The sequence below is a fragment of the Chelmon rostratus genome, chromosome 8, assembly GCF_017976325.1.
Source record: "Chelmon rostratus isolate fCheRos1 chromosome 8, fCheRos1.pri, whole genome shotgun sequence".
Lineage (NCBI taxonomy): Eukaryota > Metazoa > Chordata > Actinopteri > Chaetodontiformes > Chaetodontidae > Chelmon > Chelmon rostratus.
This window is the reverse complement of record NC_055665.1, coordinates 6,233,297-6,252,198: the sequence shown is the minus strand read 5'-3', so window position 1 is coordinate 6,252,198 and position 18,902 is coordinate 6,233,297. Positions and strand designations below refer to the sequence as shown.

The following is an 18,902-nucleotide window of genomic DNA, read 5'->3' as shown; positions in this document are numbered from 1 at the left end:
AGGTTACAGCAGACACTTCACCACATGGCATTAATTAAGATGCACATCTCTCTCCCAGTGTGCCATTGCATAACGGCTGTAGCACTATTCGGGCAGCTACACCTCAGACCAAGTAAATCACGTAGATGTCACTTTGTTTTTCCGTGAAGAAATGCTACTATAAGTTAATCCGGGACAGAAACGACAGAAAAACATCAACAACAACAGAAAGAGACCAGCTCAAATGGTTCCCAGCTCGCTGTGTCGTAGCAGCTGCAGAGAGGGGGGAAAAAAAGCTGCCATCCAGTCACATTGGAAGTGTTGTCTTAATCGAAGCCAGATGTGGCGTGGTTAAAGTCTCTTACTGTAAATTGCGCTCTGTCTTTCATACAACCATGACTTAAAGACTCATATTAAAGCCGTTGCATGGGAACGGTGTCCGCAGTATGAAATACGTCGTTCTTAATCCTTGTGTCTCAGTAATGGATGATGCCTCCTGTGACATTATTCAGACACCGCAGACATTCAGAGGGATCAGTGCAATCTTGTTCGCCACCATAGACCCCCCAAGAAGCCCGTATTTTACCCAACTTACATCAACAAAACACTGAATTGCAACTGTTTTTAAGGCCTTGTTCAGTTCAGAAACGAAAACTCTTTTCAAGTGCTGCATAAATTGCTTAAAATAAGGTTAGAATTGGGTTTTGTAGATGCTGTTGCTCATTCAGCTTTTGTGCTCATGGTTGGTTTTGCCAAAGCAGATGGGGTTTGATTTCACACCTCTCCAACAGGGTTTGGACAGCAGCTCCCCTACGACGAGGGTCAAGACCGCAGAGTAAGCAACCCGCACGGTCTTCAGCCAAAACAAAGGTTATAATGGAAAGAAAAGAAAGCAGTGTGCCTCTGTGTGTGTGTGTGTGTGTGTGTGTGTGTGTGTGTGTGTACATTGAGGTACAGGGAACAGGCAAGGTCTCTGTGTGCACATCTGTGTTTATGTCGATGTCCGATGCAGAGGTTTGTGATGACTTGGCAGTTTTGGCTGCCTGCAGTGGTTCAGCGTTTCCCCTTCAGTGGCTGCAGACCGATCGGCTGTTTCCCCTCGTAAGAAACTACGAGCCAAACAAGCGATCGGAGGACTACACGCCTGCGATCGACCAGCCTGTGAGGGACAGACTGTAAAGTTTGTTTAAGCTGTGAAATAGGTTCAGATTGTTTTTGCATATGTCACCGCAGTCCGAGTACATCCAGATGTGCACAATGTGTATATGACACCCTCTAGCCGTTATATATACCGTGTCCACCAATGAATCACGATATAATCACAGTGTGACTAAAGGATTATTGATATGTTAGTAAAATGTTTGCTAGATTTCATTTCAGCTGTAGATTTAAAGGATGAGTCTGGTGTTGTTCTCTGTTCTTCTTACTGTCAGCAAACATGAAATAACCAAAACGAATAATGTGTTAGTCGGTCTGTCAGTACTCTCTGACTTAAGTAATCTGTCTGTCCATTACTTCCTGCTGAAGGCATTAACAACACAAAGACTTCATGAAAAAAACAACCATTTCCAAAAAAGAGCTGGACACTGTAGGTTTTGTAGTAGTTTTCCTGCAGTTTTTTTGCAAATAGAAGTACTGCGTTTGTTGGGATTTTTTTCAGCATGAACAGCAGCAGGGTGGTGTGAGGGATCTATCCAAAATAAACTACAGTCCTCGTGTGTGTCCTCATGAAGGACATGTCAGCCAGTAGATTTCAGGCTTTGACTACTCGGGCAACACGTGTTAGTTGGATCAGTTCGTTGTTGGTTTTAGTCTTTTCGTTGGATTCGTTGGATTCGTTGGCAGTAAGAAAAACACAGAATATCGCCACATTTATCCTTTAACTGTATTTAATTCTGCAGAGAGAAATATGATAGAAACCCCCTCAACCAACGACTTAATGAATTAAACAAACTTAATGACTTAAGTTTACCCCGGGCTGTGCTATAAATATTCAGTGCAAGCTGTATCCATGTCAACTTAAAAAACAGGTCCAAGTCGAGTTCCTGATGGTTTTGAGATCAATTCCAGACCAAAACCAGAACTCAAGAAAACAAATAATAAAAGAGGACAGAGAATAAAAGCTGCAGCATGAACAGTTTCCATTAGTAAAAACTAATGATTTTTAGGCTTCTTCAAGACAAACAGAGATTTAGCTGCATATCAGCTCTATCATAACCTCATAGTTTCTGCAGGTGGGATGTCATATTGTTTGGATTAATGGAGAGAAAACGAATTACATATCGATGCAGTGGCTTCATGTGCTGTTGCACGTTGACAGCAAAGCGTCAGACGGCAGAAACTTGCTTGCTTAATGTAGTTACCAGCTTTTTTCTCTCAACAAAGAGTCATTCTGCTCATCAACAGCTTGTGATTGTTGCGAGACTTCAGTGGAGGTTCTGTTTTCTTAAGCTCCTCTGAAGATTTCAAAGGCTCTTGACCTTGTGGCCTGTTCTGCATGTTTCTGGAAACTGTGGATGAAGAAGTGTTGGCCTTTGCCTACTTTTATCATGGGAAGATCAGCTAAAGACACAGTGGCTTCAGTTTCTTATGAATCTTTTCTTAAAGCAGCGTTTCCCACAACTTTCTGACCCCAAAAGAGGAGGACAGAAATAATTTGTTTTTGAAATCAAGAGAAAAGACGACTTTGTGATGAATGAAAGTAGCTTGTCATGGTGGGAAAAGGCGCCCGAGGATGATGCTCTGATGTGCAAAAACATTCGAGGGGTCACTGGTGTAATTAAATGTTAAGGACAGACTACAGACTCAGGAAAGTGTCACTGTCACTGCAGATCTGCTTCAAAGGATGCTTTTTGGTGTTTTTCATAGAAAATGTTAATATTAATATAAATTTAATAATAAAAATTGTTTAAGTAATTTTTAAAGCAAAAATGTTGTTTGTTGTTAATCTATTATAGACCGAAGAATTGATTGATAAATTGAATTATCGGGAGAAAACACTTTTGTTTTTGTCAAATTAGCTCATTCCTCAGTTAGACTGTGGTGAGTTTAATGGGAATAGCTGCAAAGATTATTCTCTTAATTGGTTAATTGATCAACAGAAATTAATCTCTGTGGTTATTCTGATAACCAACTAGTTGCTGAAGTCATTTGAATGGACAAAACAAGATATGTGATCATGTTACCCTGGGCTCTAGAATATATATTTCTGATGTTTTATAGAGCAAACGATTAACTGATTAATTGAGAAAATAATGTGCAGATTAACTGATGGGAGCCTTTGTCACATGCCATATGAAAACACAGCAAAGCAGACCTTTTAGAATTGTTTAAATACCATTACTATGAACTCATTTTGAGATCAGGATGTAATAAAACAGCATCATAGCACTATTTCAATCAGATCACAAGCATCGTGGCCTTATCAGAAAATAACACAGTGACACTGCAAATACATGTGAAGAACTCACAGAAACATCCACAGTCAGATTGCAGGGAGCTTCCTGATTGGCAGCGGAGAGGCAGCGAAGCACAGGAAGAGATGAGGAGGAAGTGTGCGTCTGAATCAACAACCCGCCTGTGATTTGCGCTGAAACAATGGCACAAAGGACATTCCAGCAGATCAATCGAGTGCCCCCCCCAATTAGAAATATCCTGCTTATAGAACCACGACGGCAGAGAAAGATCTTGAATAGTTACAACATGATTCAGCGAAGTTTGAAATTCTTGTGCTGTTATGTGGTCAGTGTGTTTTTCAGTAGAAGGATTGAAAGGTTTACAGCTTGGCTCTTATTAAGGTAATGCCCGCCGGTCGAAGACTGAATCATCTCAACAACTATGGGATGGATTGCCATGACATTTGGTACCGACATTCATTGCACTAAAAGGATGAATTGCAATGACTTTGATGACCCCCTGACTTTTCATTTAGTGGCAGCAGCAGGTCACATTTTTCACTTATTCAGTGAAATATCTCAATATCTGCAGGGTGGATTAGCGCAAACTTTTGTATAGCCATTCACAGCTGCCAGGCCATCTCGCCCTCTGATTTTGGTGATTATCTGACTTTTCCTCTGGTGGTTTTGAGTTACAATTTGGTTTCTGGCCAAATACATTAGCTGCAAAACTCCTGCAGTTCCTTGCCAAGAGCTAATTAGTTGTTGGCTCAAGTCGTAATAAACAGGAATCGTTGTTAAAGTGCTTTGGTGTTTCTTTCAAGGTGCTACAATGTGTACATGATCACAGATTTTAGTATTTTTATATCACTTTGATAAACACAGTTTTTGTTAATAAGGGTGCAAAGAGGAAACTGCTACACTGGCTCTGACATGATGTTATGACCAGCGGAGGCAGAAAAATGCTGAATTCCTGTTGTTATATTTCTGAATCTGGCTTCCTTTAAGGTGAGGTTTTGTCTAACCGCCCACGTTTGTCACTATGTGATAAAGCCACTCAATGTCCTTTGTGCATTATGTTTTCCTGCATGAAACTGAACTATTTCCCTGTGATTCTGCATGCCGTGAACTTTGAAACGCTCCTTAAGTTTCTTACGAGCTGCAGCCTTCTAATGTTGTGGACTGAGAGGTTTTTCGCCTGTGTTCTTACTGTGAGAGTTTACAATGCAAAGCCATGTTTTCTGGTCACGGTTTGTGGAAAAGCTGTGTTTTTTTTATAAGGACTCTATGTGTCTGTGCACCAGTATGATCAACAGAGCATTACAGCACATATAATTACAGCGCTGTATGGTCATGTCCCTCTGAAACCTCAGCCTGGGCCTCCATTTTGGGTTTTCCACCATTTCACTTGCGAAAGTTTGTATAAAACACTTGTTTAAAGAGACCAGACGTGATTTCAATCCAAGGTGTGGAAGCCTGTGTTTTTGTTTATTCTGCTCCATAAAGGTGAACTGGTGTATTTATCATAGCGTCTTAGCGTTGAAGTTTGTTTTTGTGGACCCCTCTGCTTTCTCTGACCATTGAAGCCACAGTCATCCTGCCTGTGGTTTTGGTCTGGAGTGTGGAGGACCAGGCAGCAGTTTGCACTGTGGGTCTGTGTACGAGAGCACGAGCCTCAAACGTGTCAGAGTAATTCAACAGGGAGAGCGAAGGCCTCCAACTGGCAAGACGCCCAGCTCGACGAAGAAAAGCGAATTTCAGTGTAAACCACATCAGATCACACACATCTGCAAAAAGTAAACATTTCGTGAATGAAGAAAACAAGGATTATTTATTTGTTTTCTCATCTGCGTCCCCGAGGACTGCAACTACAACATTTGTTTTAACTTTATTCCCTGTGCAGTCAAGCTGTGTTGTATCATGTTTAATATTTTCCCGTAGGGATCAATGCATGACATTGTTCTTGAGTATTAAAGGATCTAAAAGTATGACTGGTGCTGTAACTCACGACAGCACAAAATCATTGTGCTTGTCGATGAAAACCCCTCCATGATTAGTTTGCTTGGTGATGATATCTGATTTTGTGTCAGTGTTGAACTTTGTTTCTAGTCACTACGAGCATGAACGACTGCTCAGTGATGGAGGATGCGGCTAACTATAAGTGATCTGCATGACAAGGCATTTTTGTGACGAATGCTAAAAGAGCAAAACCTGAGCCAGCCCGCTAATCCGCTTCTGTAACTGTGGTCGGCCGCGGATCAGTCGGTATTGTTTTGCTGGGGGGCATCGTTAATGAGTGTAGACCAGAACTGCAGGCGATTGGATCAAGCTTTAACTGAGTAACAGATGATTGGAAAGATCAGCATCAGTCCTCTTTGAACTTGCAGTTGGAGCGGCTGCTTATTGAACAGAACGTTTTTTTTGAAGAACTTCGGCCTTACAAATTCAAACTTTTGTCCATGTGGATCAAAGGAGGAAGTAAGGTGTGGGAAGTAAAGAGCGACTAAAGCCTTCTTCAAACAGGACTAGTTTTACCAGGAACCTCTAGTAATTTGTAAATATTTTGGAGGCCGTCTGTGATCTTCATCCCATGTTAATCTGCCATGTCCCTGATTTGTGAATCACAAATTCCATCACAAATTAGGTCATGCGATTAGTCCCCTGTGAATCGGCACCTCTGTGATTTGGGGACATCTGTTTTCTGCTGTCAGACAACTGAACAAATATGAAATTTGATCGCTTTTCTGAAATTTGATAATGTGTTGGACAGCAGTCCGCAGCTGTGCTGTGAGATCTGTGCGCCATAGTGACGTTTAAAATGAGTGATGACAGACAAAAGTTTGTCATATTCAAGATCGGCCACAACGCGCCTGTTATCCGAGCTAAATGAGCTAATGTGTATTTATGCCTGTAACACATGCAGAAAGTGGGCAAAATAACTCCAAACTAGATTATTGATGTGGCTGCTGATAAACAGATGCTCAGCCTCTGAAGTGTTGATGCTATGCAGAGTCTTGACATCACATCATGTCAGTAAATCTGAATAAAATACAGACTTCAGTGACGTTATGTGTGTTATTCTGAGCAGCAGTTACAAATAGTGTACTTTAATTTGGATGTTTTATGGGCTGAAAAATAGGTCATTCAGTTGCTGAATCATGAATAATTTTAGATGTCATAAATAGATAATGACAACATTTAAAAGTGCAGAGATGGATGATCAGAGCCTAACTCAAATTCAAAATCGTTATCCAAAACGCTCTCCATAGCAGTCTGAGTGGCCCATCGTCCAGCTCAGCTGAAGCTTTGTGGATGATTTCGAACTAATTCCTAAGAAAAACAGGGGTTGCTACTCCAATGCTCTGTTACCAGGCGACCTCATGTGATTTAGAAATTACCCCTGCGTTCGCACAGGATAAGTGAAGCCTGTATTTTACTCAAATTTTCCCTGAATATGATCTCAAGGCTTTGCTTTTCATCAAAAAAAGACTTGCACTGGATTAAGATCATGGACGACCTCCACAAATGTTACAAACTACAAGAGGCCCCCTGGTAAAACTAGTCCTGTGCATAGCTCCACCTCGTTCCCGGTAAATTATTATACCATCATAAATATGATGGAAGAGATGGAGGAAGCCTGACGTAGTATAAAGTACAAGAAGGCCACATTTGGAGGAAGGTGGGGTGGAGGGAGTCAAACAAACACAGGAATCTCACCAAGGAGAATCTTCACTGCACAGCACAGAGACACAGTGGCAGAAACAGCGAACTCTAATCCTTCATAAGAATCTTGACAGATGACTAGATGGACGTGGTTAAGGTGAGATAACGTGGCTCACCCCACTTCATGCATCCAATGCCTGCTCTCCATCTGAGCAGCCATTGCTCTTCACGCTCAGGAAGTGAATGTTACGCAGTGGGATAATGTCAGTAAATCTGAGTAGACTGCAAACTGTACCTATCCTGTGCAAATGCGCCGCCTACTTATAGAGGGTTAGTTTGTAGATCACATGAGGTCCCCTTGTAATACTGGTCCCATGCAAACAGGGCTGTATGGTTGATTTGTGAAGCTAAAAACAGCTTTTCCTCGAGCCAAACGTGTTCCAGTGTTTTGCAACAGAAACATGTTCAAGTTATATCACTACTGTTTCAGTTCCTACTGGTTGCGGACAGGAGTCAATACAAAACCGGCCTGGTCTCATGACCTCATGCCAATGTCCTCATGTGGTCCAAAACAACAGCGTTACCATGGTTACCTTATCACTCCAACCACTCTTATCCACTGGCTCTGTTCTCCGTCACTGTGGGGACAGAGGCTGCGACATGAGCTCCAGTACCTTCTGACCTCACTCATAAAGACACTCTCCAAAATAAACACACATATACACACACACACACACGCACTAACTACAAGCTATTTAGCACTACAGGAAAAGGCGTAGTCGTTGCCCGTTGCATCCTCTTGGATCCCATCATCTTAAATCGGCTTCTGCTCTCATGTTCACGTAGTTAAAGTTAGTTTAAGTTGAATTTTTCACTCTTTCGATTGTTAATTTCTGATTTTTTGCTGTCGGGGTTTTTTTTTTGATAAGTACACATTTTACGTAAATACACGTATTGTATGACTTAATTTTTATTGGCTGCTGCAAGGTGACATGAAGGGGCAATAAAGTGAATGGATGGGAAATGATGACACATGACTGACCTCAGATCTGCTGCCTGGTGTGATGAATCACTCACTCTACTCACGGTGATTGGTCCCCTCTGGAGCCTTAACTTGAACGAATGTAACGGGGGACCAGGAAGGTGGGACACATACTGTATCCTGTTATTCTCAGTTAAATAAAGGATCGCAGACCACAACGCTTGAGATTGCCAAATGGACGCTGGCCTGATGTTGCCGTAGAGATGACACAGAGTTGACATGAGGTGATTTCGTTTTTCCGTTGCAGCTCCTCTAATTAACAGAGCTTTGAAATTACTCGAACCCAAGGACAGATTGGCAGGCTGCACTGTGCATCTGTCGTTGTATTTAAGAGCCTGTTGGTAGGAAGCCTTTTGTTGAGGAGGATCCAAATTATTTATTCCCATGTTATTACTGGAAACTCTAGCAAAACTGTGGGGCAGATCTGCTGACATAATTAAAAGATTCAGTTGCAGAGTAAGAGGTCGGATTAAGACAATAAAGGAGACCAAAGGAGCAAAATGCAAAGGCGCAAAGGTGTTGCTTCAGGTTGAAAAGTTCAGGAATATTCTCCTCACTTGCATCAATCTTGCAGATAGCAAACGCTGCAGAGCTCACTCAGCGAAGTACAAACTTCCAAGTTCTGTGCAAGGCCTCCCCCTCCTCTCCCTCTCTAGATCATCCTTTTGTCACGCAACTCCCCCGAGAACTGTCAACTGCATTCGAGCTGCCAAGACTTTTCCACTCAAAAGCTTTTTCCAGTGCGGGGGTTCAGCTTTTGTGGCAGAATACCACCTTTTACCGTATACGATGGCGTATTTACTGTAAACAGAGGGGAACGTGTTGGTGTAGGCGTCAGCTGGATGAGGCTGATAATGTGGCGAAATGGATGAGCACCATGAAATATGTGTGTGTGTTTTTCTGGGGTTTAATGTGCACGCTCGCATTACATTTCTGGGTGTGGCATGTGATTGTTTCTCCGAGCCTCCGCGTTCCCCCCAAAAGCAGCCACCCACCCAACGTGAGGCATAGCAGCAACTGGGGAGTGTGTGCCAGCCTAACTGCGGTCGAGCAGCCGAACCCGTCCTGCGCGCCAAGACGAGAACCCAGATGCAAAGGATTATGGGTTTTATATTCAGTTTACAGTAACTCTGGTTAAATGTGAGGGTGGGATGGGGAGGAGGGGGATAGGGGACTGCGGTCGATGTGTCACATGGAGGACTCTGGGTAATTTATTCCAGTTTCTGTCAGTTTCTGCCCTCGAGCAGTTTTATAGATTTGTTATTCTAAGAGCTGAACTCTAAATTTGCGAGGTGAACCTTTGGCTCTAGTCTCCTGGGGAGGGTACTTTTTGAGACTCGTGCTGATCACAATCAGAAGGTGATCATTTAAACCTCCTTAAGCCTGTGATACACACCGCAACTTTATTGGCCAACTTTTAAGCGTAATGTTGCACAGCAATGCTTTAATCATGTGCAGTGTGACTGTCTTGTTGCCAGGAGACATTTGACTTGATCTTTGTCCTTCGGTCTCTCTTTCTTGGTCTGTTTTTGGGGGTTTTGATTGTTTATAAGAGTGACTGCACTGCTTCCCATTTACCTTTTCATTTAAGGGCCCCTCAGAGTTCCTGCAGTGGGCCACAGACTCCTGCTTGTGAATGGTTTGCCTCAGTTTGAGGAAATCTTACTTGGACAGAGTAAGTGGGAAGAAGCTCCGATACAAGAGCAATGATTCTTCCTTTCTGCTCTCTCATTGTTTTAATGGCATTATAATTATAAGACACTCCTCATCCCTCCCTCTGGGAACCACTGGCCGATTAAATCACTCCCTGAAGTTAAGATGTATGCTGACGGGTTGGGCAGGGTGCTTTTACTTGGAAACTGTCACTGCAGTGACTAATTACCTCATTAAAACTCTAATCAGTAATCCAAGGAATTATAGAATGCATTCTGATTACTGTCATCTACTTTGGAATTTTTCACTTTTGTGTTCAGGAAGTTAATATCATGTTTTATGAAGAACACCTGCCTTCATTTAAACGACCCCGCAAGTTTCTTGATTTTATTTTATTTCGATTTTTTATGTTAATTTTGAAGCATTCCCAGATGTGTAGTCCTTGAATGTTTTTCAAAACCCTACAATTGAATGCATCTTCTTTTACTCAATACAACAATATCCAGTTCCACTCTTGTTTTATATTAGAATAATTTCTCAATAGAAAACAAGTGTTCTGCTCCAGCCTCGCATCCATCATTGTCACGTTAGCTTGTTTTATTAGCGACCTTGTTATGAACTTTTTATATCAGACGTTAAACTGCAGTGGGGATCTTGTTTCATGGTATCCTTGTAATAAGTAGTTATTACAAGGATACCATGAAACAAGACATAAATTCTATTATACAATTGGGGTTTGATTCACACTTCTAAGCCACATGAGAGTGCATTGCACCTGCAGGATCATGTATCATAACTCAAGAGCAGAACGTCTGCTAGAAGAACCTACAGTATTTCACCACATTGCCTTTCTTTGGTAGCCTCACTGACTCTGTTTGGAGGTTTAAAATAGTGCAGAGAATAAAGACGTTTTTATGTTATTGATTTTGGAAGAACATGCTGGAGCTCAGAAGCAGCTTTGAAAAAAGAGGAAAAGAGTCTGGAAAATGGAGACGTATTCTGTAGTTTCTCTGACATCAGAGCACCTCGACATGAAAATGAACTTGTATTTGGCAGGACTGTCGCTCTGACTCTCTCTCAGAGACACCCCAGCCAATACGCTGTTCCGTCTATTTTATCTTTCTTTTCCCTGTGACTTTCATTTCCAGTGGGTGACTAATATTTTCTACCTTAATTAGCATTGCAACTACAAAAAGAAATTTGAGGTTAGGTGGAAAGGAAACAGGGAGGCGAACAGTGTGATCAGTGCCATGTGCTTTGCTTAAGATTCCACCAGAATGAAAAAAGGCTCTCCTTGCAAACTGCTGTTGTTTTGATCCTATTGAAGCCAATAAGGAGTGAAGATAATTAACATTATCTCTCTTTCAGTTTGGTCCACCACCTCTGTGACTGATATAGCTCAAAGCATTGATTATATTGTTTATAGTCTAGTCAATACTTTTATTACATACAGCATCACTGCTCCGAGGTAATGCTTTGCAGCTAATAAAAAACATCTTAAGTTCAGCAGTGTCAAAATGTCCAAACTGTCAATCATGGCTCATGCAAGAAGCGGTTGTTGCAAATGATTTTGTAATTTCATGTGTTTCCAGATTCGTAGCCTGCTCTGGTGTTGAAATACTGAGAGTGACTGCTGGTGGAACTGTTGTTATTAAAGGAATCGCTTTAAGAAAGATGTGCTAATTTGCTTTCTTGGCAAGAGTCTGATGGCAGCATCGGTATCATTCTCATATGTGTCACAGCTTAATATGAAACTGGAGCCTGCAGCTGGTTATCTTAGCTTGGCATATGGCAACCAGCAACCTCACAGTGACAACAAGGTTTCAGGAAGTTGCTCGGCCAAGAAACAGTCCTGCACATAAACCCTTGTAAAACCATGACTTCTTATTGTGCTTAAGTTTTTTACAGATTAAACAAATGAGATAAAATGCATTAATTAGTTAGCATTAGAGGTGCTGGTAGGCAGATTTTGTTACCTTTGGATGGAAGCTGGCTAGCTGTTTGGCTCTGCTTCCAGTCTTTATGCTAAGTTAAGCTAAGCTAAGCTCCTGGCTCCAGCTACATATTTAATGGACACACACCAAAATGGTATGAGTCTATTCCTCAAAATGTTGAACTGTGCCTTTAATAGGCTGTTACTTCATGCTCTTCATGATCACATCAGAGAAGGAGGTCCTGTGTCTACATGGGTGCAGCCTCTGTCCTGACTGTTTAACGAACATGAACATGCAGTCCGACGGGAATACTCATCTGTCGAGAAAACGCCTCTTCCGTGAAATTGACTCAGACTTATTTTTTTAGCCGTCAGCACTTCTGACACGTCCTGAAGGTCTTTTTTATTGAAACAGAATATGGTCATAACGCGGGTGTCTAGGGAGATTAATATAAAAGCAGTGCATGTGTTTTCATTTGGGCTTTTGTTTTCACCGAAGCCCCTGTGCGGTTCTGGAAACAGCTTTGCGGGGCCCTTAAACCAGCTCACAGCATTCCTCTCTTGGTACGATGCAGGCGCGCGTGGGCCGCTGCTTTGGGCCTTGACAGACTGAGTCAAGAGAAGCTCAGTGAATTAGCAAAATGTCCTCAGATTCTAAAAATAGCGTCTCTCTGAACTCGTCTGTCAGCGTATGGGACTCATTTGATGTGTGTGTGTGTAATGTCTCCAGAACATGAAAACACATGATCAGTCCTTGAAAGAGTTACAAACTGTGTAGTGGGCGTTGGAGTGTGTGTGTGTGTTTGTGCGTGCTTGCACGTGGACATTATTGGTGTGTTCGAGTGCACGTATGCCTGTGTGTGTGGTATTTTGTCTATTTTCTATTGGTTTATAGAGCCACATGAAAGTTTCACTGCGCTGAATGAGATTCTCTGCTTTTTTCATTACAAACAAGACCAAAATATGCTGGAGCAACTTCTACTATTGTGGTTTTTCACAGATCTGGGTCCAGACTTATCCTCTTTGACCAGTGGATGTGAATTGTGGAGGTGTGCATAGATTACTGCCAGTTAGCTGTTAGCTAAACTGAATGGAAAAACTGTTGAAATACATCACAGCTACTTGGGCTTTTCTGCTGCCTGGCCAAGGTTGTCCAAGTGAAAAGGTTCAGAGTGGCAGTCTGGAAAAAGCTCAAAGGAAATAATGATAGCTTAGGGCTGAATGTAAAAGAGTAGAGGGCTATTATGTGAGAAGGAGGAAAGGGGAAGAATCAATCAGTCCACAGTTGTGGTGGAGTTGCATGAAAAACTCAATTTTAGAACCTCCCCTCCTTTATTCCATTAAAAAAGCAGCGTCGCCTCATTGAGCAGTCCAGCATCCAGATGATGACAGTACCACCTGGAGCTCCCGACGTCTACCTGGCCCCCCTCCCGCTGAAGGTAACTGGAACATGCGACGCAAACGGCGGCTGAGCTCCACTTCAAAACAACTGCGTCTGCACTCATTAAGCTCTCTTTCTCAGCGTTTAAGAATTCCCATGCGGTTTGAAGCCTTTCTCTAATGAAGCACAATTAAAATGAAAAGAAGGTAATGAAAAATATTTACCCCCAGTCCAATGAAGTGGCTGGTGAAGTTGATGACTCCTCTTAATAAAAGCCATATGCCTGTTCTCATAAAATTCTGTTTTTGTGGCACAGATTTCTTAGGCGTTAGCGTTTGTGCCAGCAAGTGAATTAACTCCTGTCGATGGGTAGGAAAGTAGTAAGAGGCAGTTTATCAGAAGCAGGAGATGGCTGTACTCGCACTGATTTATGCTGCAGTCCTCCTCTCCATGCCAAATCTCCAGCAGTGATAACCAGCCACTGGACAGAGTTAATGTAGATATAAATCTGTTAAATGAGATCCTGATTGATTGCAGAGGTGTTTATGGTTGACCGCTTCTACAAACACGTGAAATAATCTTTTTTCTGAGGTGTTTTCTTCTGCAGAGCACCAGAGAGAGCCTCATTTGGTAAACATACATGAAGTGGCTCTGATGGGAGTTAAACCGCTGACCTTGGCAGTATTAGAGGCATGTATTATTCACCAAGCCACAGGCAAATCTTTTTCTCTTTGCAGGAAATTTCCCAAAATTTCCCAAGCAGAATGACTTAAAATGCAAATATGTGCATGAAAAGTGAGGGAAATATGTTTCTCCACCACAAACAGATGACATGAAGAAGACAGGGCCAGAAAGTCGTGAAATATCGCAGTGGAAATGCCACAAACCAGGGTCAAATCGCTAAATCATACGCAGTTTTTTACAGATTTAGTTTTGACTTTATCTTACATGGCCTAAATCTTAACTCTTGCCAACCTTTTCATGTGACAACAGCCAGGTGAAAGCGGTCATGCAGTTCATAAAAGATCTGCGTCTAAGCCAAAGGTAAATCTTTTTTTATGTGTGCGTCAGGATTTTTCTCCCCCAACAAGAGCACAGCCTCTTAAAATGCAAATATGTTGATTAAAAGTGAGATAAATAAATTTCTCCACCACAAATGAATGACATGAAAGAGGCCGGACTAGAAACAGGATGGAGTGGAACGATGCAATGGAAACTACTACCAGAAACTAGGGTCTTTTTTTTAGAATTTTTTTGCAATAGTTTTGAGTTTCTTACTCACTGTTGATGGAAATCTTACCAAAGTCTTAGTCACCTAAATTACATAGCAGATAAAATGAGTATTTTGAGCCATGCTAAGGGCTTGGTTCAAGGGATGGCAATGTCGGTTGCTCCACCACTTTGGTCCAGACTGAAATAGCTGTCATATCTGAAATATCTATATTACAACAAAACTTTGTGCTTACATTCATGTCACCTTTAGGATTAAGTGCAATAACTTTGATGATCTTTTCCTCTAGCGCCACCATCTGGCCAAATTTGTATTTTGTCCTGAATGCTTCAAAACTAATGGCTTTCAATTCAGCCTCTGCTACTTTGTGTGTTATGCTAATTAAAAATCCTAGCATGCTTAACTACAAAGGTCAACATGGTAAACATTGCCTGCTAAACATCAGCATGTTAGCGTTGTAGTTGTGAGCACTTAGCATGCTTATGTTAGCATTTAGCTCAAAGTGCTGCTGTGCCAAACGAAGCAGCTAGCGTGGCTGCAGACTGTTGATTTAGCTTGAAGTTTATCTCTTTATTCTGAGGGTAGCATTTTGGAAACTTTCCATCGCCTAGTGATGACAGCAAGTCACCAGTTCTTAAAAGGCAATCTGTGAAATATCCTGAAAGTTTTGAGTTTCATCAGTAAGAGAGCCATTTGTTGTTCCTCCTTCCTCTGAGAGCTGAGATGTTTTTTCGTGAGTCGCTTGACCAGAGCAGCTAATCTTGATTTGATGGCGGCTGCGATGTCACTGCCCCAGCAGATCAGGAGCCTCCCCGAGGTCGTGTGGAGACGACATGAGAAGCTGTGGTCCAGTAATTCTGTCAGATGGGACTCGTTGAGAAAACATAGGGGAACAGTCCTGACCGATCCTATGTCAACATGATGTTCCCGTTTTCTAGGAAACATTCCCACGATGCTTTTAGCAGAGGGCTCACACCACTGGCCTGCTGTTCATTTCAATGGGATGTTTTTAAGGGGGAAAGAACTGCCTCCCTCTTGCTCCCTGAGAGCCCAACAGGGTCCCCGTGCCGAGGCGCTCTCTTGGGCCGATGCACTAATCGGATCCAGATGCTGCTGGAGTGTGGAAGGGGACAGCAGAGGAGTGTGGAGGCTTCACTGCAGCGCTGATTGATAGGGGTCAGGATGAAGTTGGGAGTCACATTTCACGACTCTGATCCCCCTTGCTCGTTTTCTTTCTCTCGTATTCTCCCTCTCTCCCCCATCCATCCCGCCCGCTGTCGGGTGTCTCCTGAGGCCTGTGTTTTATGTACCCTGTTGAGACGGTGTGGAGCTCGGCGGGGAGCAGACGCTTCAAGTCTGGCTCTTTGCCTCACCTCTGCTGAGCGTTTAATGAACTCTTTTACAGTCAGAGGCTAAATCTTAACCGCAATTTATAGGCACCAACAACCAGCTTTCGGTCTATCTTTCTATCTGCCATGCTGCGAAATGTTAATTATAGTAAATGAAAAACAAAAACAATTAATGTAAATCTGTAGTTGAGAGCAGGAGTGGGACTTTTTCGTACATTTTCCATCTGTGTGTGCAACATTTTCCACTGTATGCTTGCCTCGCTGCACTGTTATTGCTGTTTCAAGGCTGCTCAGATTTTTCACTCACTTCACTGCATTGCTTTTGCTTCAAAATGGTTTATTAATGCATATAAATGAGCATATACGTGAGATGGACACGATACTCTTCCATATATTTCCAATATAATTAAATCCAACAACCTCACCTCTTCAGCATGGCCTAAATGAAGCATTAAAAGTTTATGTATTTGTTGCTTTGCAGGGTAAAAATGTTGCTTTATTGTGTCCGTCTTGTTTCCCCCCTAAAAACAATAGGAACATGCTTTGGATCTGTGCCATCCTTGCTGAAATGTTAAGGTTTTTGCGTCCCTCTGTAAACGTCTCTTCTCTTTTCCCTCAGGACCATGCCGCCTCTGCAAAGCTCCGCCGTCCTGCTGATTTTTAGCTTCCTCATTGGTCTGAGCTGCTCCCTGAACCCGAGAGACCCCAATGTGTGCAGCCTGTGGGAGAGGTGAGGCCCGTTTGACTGTGACAAACAAATAAATGTCATTGTGGTTATATTAAATTAAAGTTTTCTCATTGAGTGCATACAAATTCCTGAAGGTTTAGACAATGGCTTAAACAGGATACATGAGGGTCAGCAGTTGGCAAAGACATTATTCATCACATAAACGATAAAGTAGACCTTTAAGAATATAAACCAAAGCATGTCTGTTATTGGCAGGATGCTTTGCCACAGAAACTGGTCTGTAGTGTAGAATTGCTGGTTGATTTCCTGCCTATCAGAACACATTATCACACCCACAAAAATATCAATTCAAAACCGCTCTCCTGGTGTTTTCCAACCTGAGGCGTGTATCTGTATACACCGTAATCCACACAAAACTTGGACGCACGGGTGCTTTGTGCTAAATGCTAATCTCGCCATGCTAGCATGCTCACAGTGACAACGCTAGCATGCTAGTGTTTAGCAGCTGTAATGATTATATCTTAGTTTAGTGTGTTAGCATGTTAGCATTTGCTAATTATGAGTGTTATTTGTTTAGGTATTTGGTCATAAATCAAAGTATTGGATTGGTTGTGATTGGCGCCTGATAATGGCGCTAGATGGACAGACAGAGGATCACCAGAGCTATCAGAGTTAATCCTGCGGGGCTCATGAATGCTGCATTTCATAACAATCTGTCCAATAACTGTTGAAACATCTCATTGAAAGTCAGGGGATTCATCAGGGTTCATCTAGGCAAATAGTAGTTAATTATCCTGGATTAATCTGCCAATTATTTTCACAATAATTAAATTGTTTTATAATTAAAATTCTCAGGAAGTTTTTAAAAATGCAAAAAAAAATCCCATAGCTCAAAGTGATGTATTGAAATTGCTTGTGTTATTGGACCATGAGTAAAAAAACAAATATATTCAGTTCACTGTCATTATGACAAAAAAAACATCCAATCTCCATCTTCATCAAACCTGGAAACAGTGAATGTTTGTTTTGTTCTGTTTTTTGCTTAATGAATGATGAACTGCTAATTATAATAGAAGTCGATTAACTTTCTTTTGAGCAGCTGTATTAATTAATTGGCAATCCATTAACCGCTTTCCAGCTTCACCACCTCAGTGAAAGAGTCCTACTCGCATCCTTACGACCATGTGACAGAGGAGCCCTGCCCGGACCCTCGGACCTCCTACAGATGCACACGCCACAGGTAGCAGCAGTGTGGTGGCTCATTTCCTGTTCCTGGCTGACTTCCTGTTCCTGCCAGTGGGGGGTCAAAGCGTCCTGTTTGACTATGTTATTCTTTCAGGATCACCTACAAGACGGCCTACAGGCAAGCGGTGAAGACCGATTACCGCAAGAGGTACCAGTGCTGTCCAGGATATTACGAGAGTGGAGGCAAATGTGTCCGTAAGTAAGAAAAACACACACACACACACACACACACACACACACACACACACACACACACACACACACACACACACTATAGCTATCTTATTATTTATTATCATATGATTATGTCACTTTTTTCGTATTTCTCTACATGAACATCTAATGTAAGGGAATAAATTCTGATGGAGAAATGCTGAATTCTTATTTTATTTTTTATTGGTATATTTCACAGGGACAGTGCGCATTAATAAACATTTCTGCAAATGTGTCAGAGTTATCCAAGAGGCCATTTTTCATCTGTAGTCCCTAGACAAATGTCGGTCACCCTCCTGAAGAATATCAGATTAAAAGTTATTGAGATCACTTATGAGCATGAAAAGCTTAAAGCTTAATTTATCTCTTTATATGTTTGTTTATCTAAAAATAGTCAAATCCAAATAAATAGATTCTAAAAAAAGGAAGGAATCTACCTGTGAAATGTCCACAAAGTATTTTTATTTATAGACTGCGAACTTCTTTTAGGTTGTCACAAAGCACAAATCCAAGAAAAACTACTGAGGACATGACCTCAGTATTTAGTCTGTCCCACCCATGGGTGTGGCTACAGCCCCATGGTCAGCACACACCTCTGAGCCAGACTCCAAACAATATCAGAAGAACATTGCAAACTTAATGTTGTGTATAAACAGAATTATGAGCTTTGAGACATTTTTGTAATGTAATAAAATAGACGTTTAAAAGGGAGTCTTTAAAAGTGTCCTTGGGAGACATTTACTGCACTTTTCTGGTTCCATGTAAACCATGAAAACATGGTTCTTTGTCAGGACATAGAAATTAATCTATTTGCAGGTTTGGTGTTCAAACCCTGTTTTGCATTGCAGAGCCATTGGTGCACACATGAAGGAGACCCAGGCTAAATAAAGTAACGATGATGCTGGCAAAATACTGCTGGCAGTAAACCAGCCCAATACCAAAATGGCTGCTATGGTTGTGGTTGTGTGCAAGTGAAACAATGTTAGAGAGAATACAATCACATTTCTGAGTCAGATTCTCACGACTGACAGTTCTTTTCTTGTATTTTTTTCCATGCAACGTGCATAGTCAATACGAGCAGCCCATGGCACTGGAATTCCCACAATCATGGCTTCTGCTCCCGCTGTGGC

The 18,902-nt window shown here is 41.9% G+C and overlaps 1 protein-coding gene across 1 annotated transcript in view; it reads left to right on the top strand.

The window, feature by feature from the left end:
- Nucleotides 1-18,902, top strand: part of pear1 (platelet endothelial aggregation receptor 1) — a 49,154-nt gene that overhangs the window by 6,701 nt on the left and 23,551 nt on the right. Inside the window, exons 2-4 of the mRNA XM_041943446.1 lie at nucleotides 16,246-16,356; nucleotides 17,453-17,554; nucleotides 17,654-17,754. Coding sequence (XP_041799380.1) covers nucleotides 16,250-16,356; nucleotides 17,453-17,554; nucleotides 17,654-17,754 — 310 coding nt within the window. The 5' untranslated portion in view covers nucleotides 16,246-16,249. The remainder of the gene's footprint in view (nucleotides 1-16,245; nucleotides 16,357-17,452; nucleotides 17,555-17,653; nucleotides 17,755-18,902) is intronic.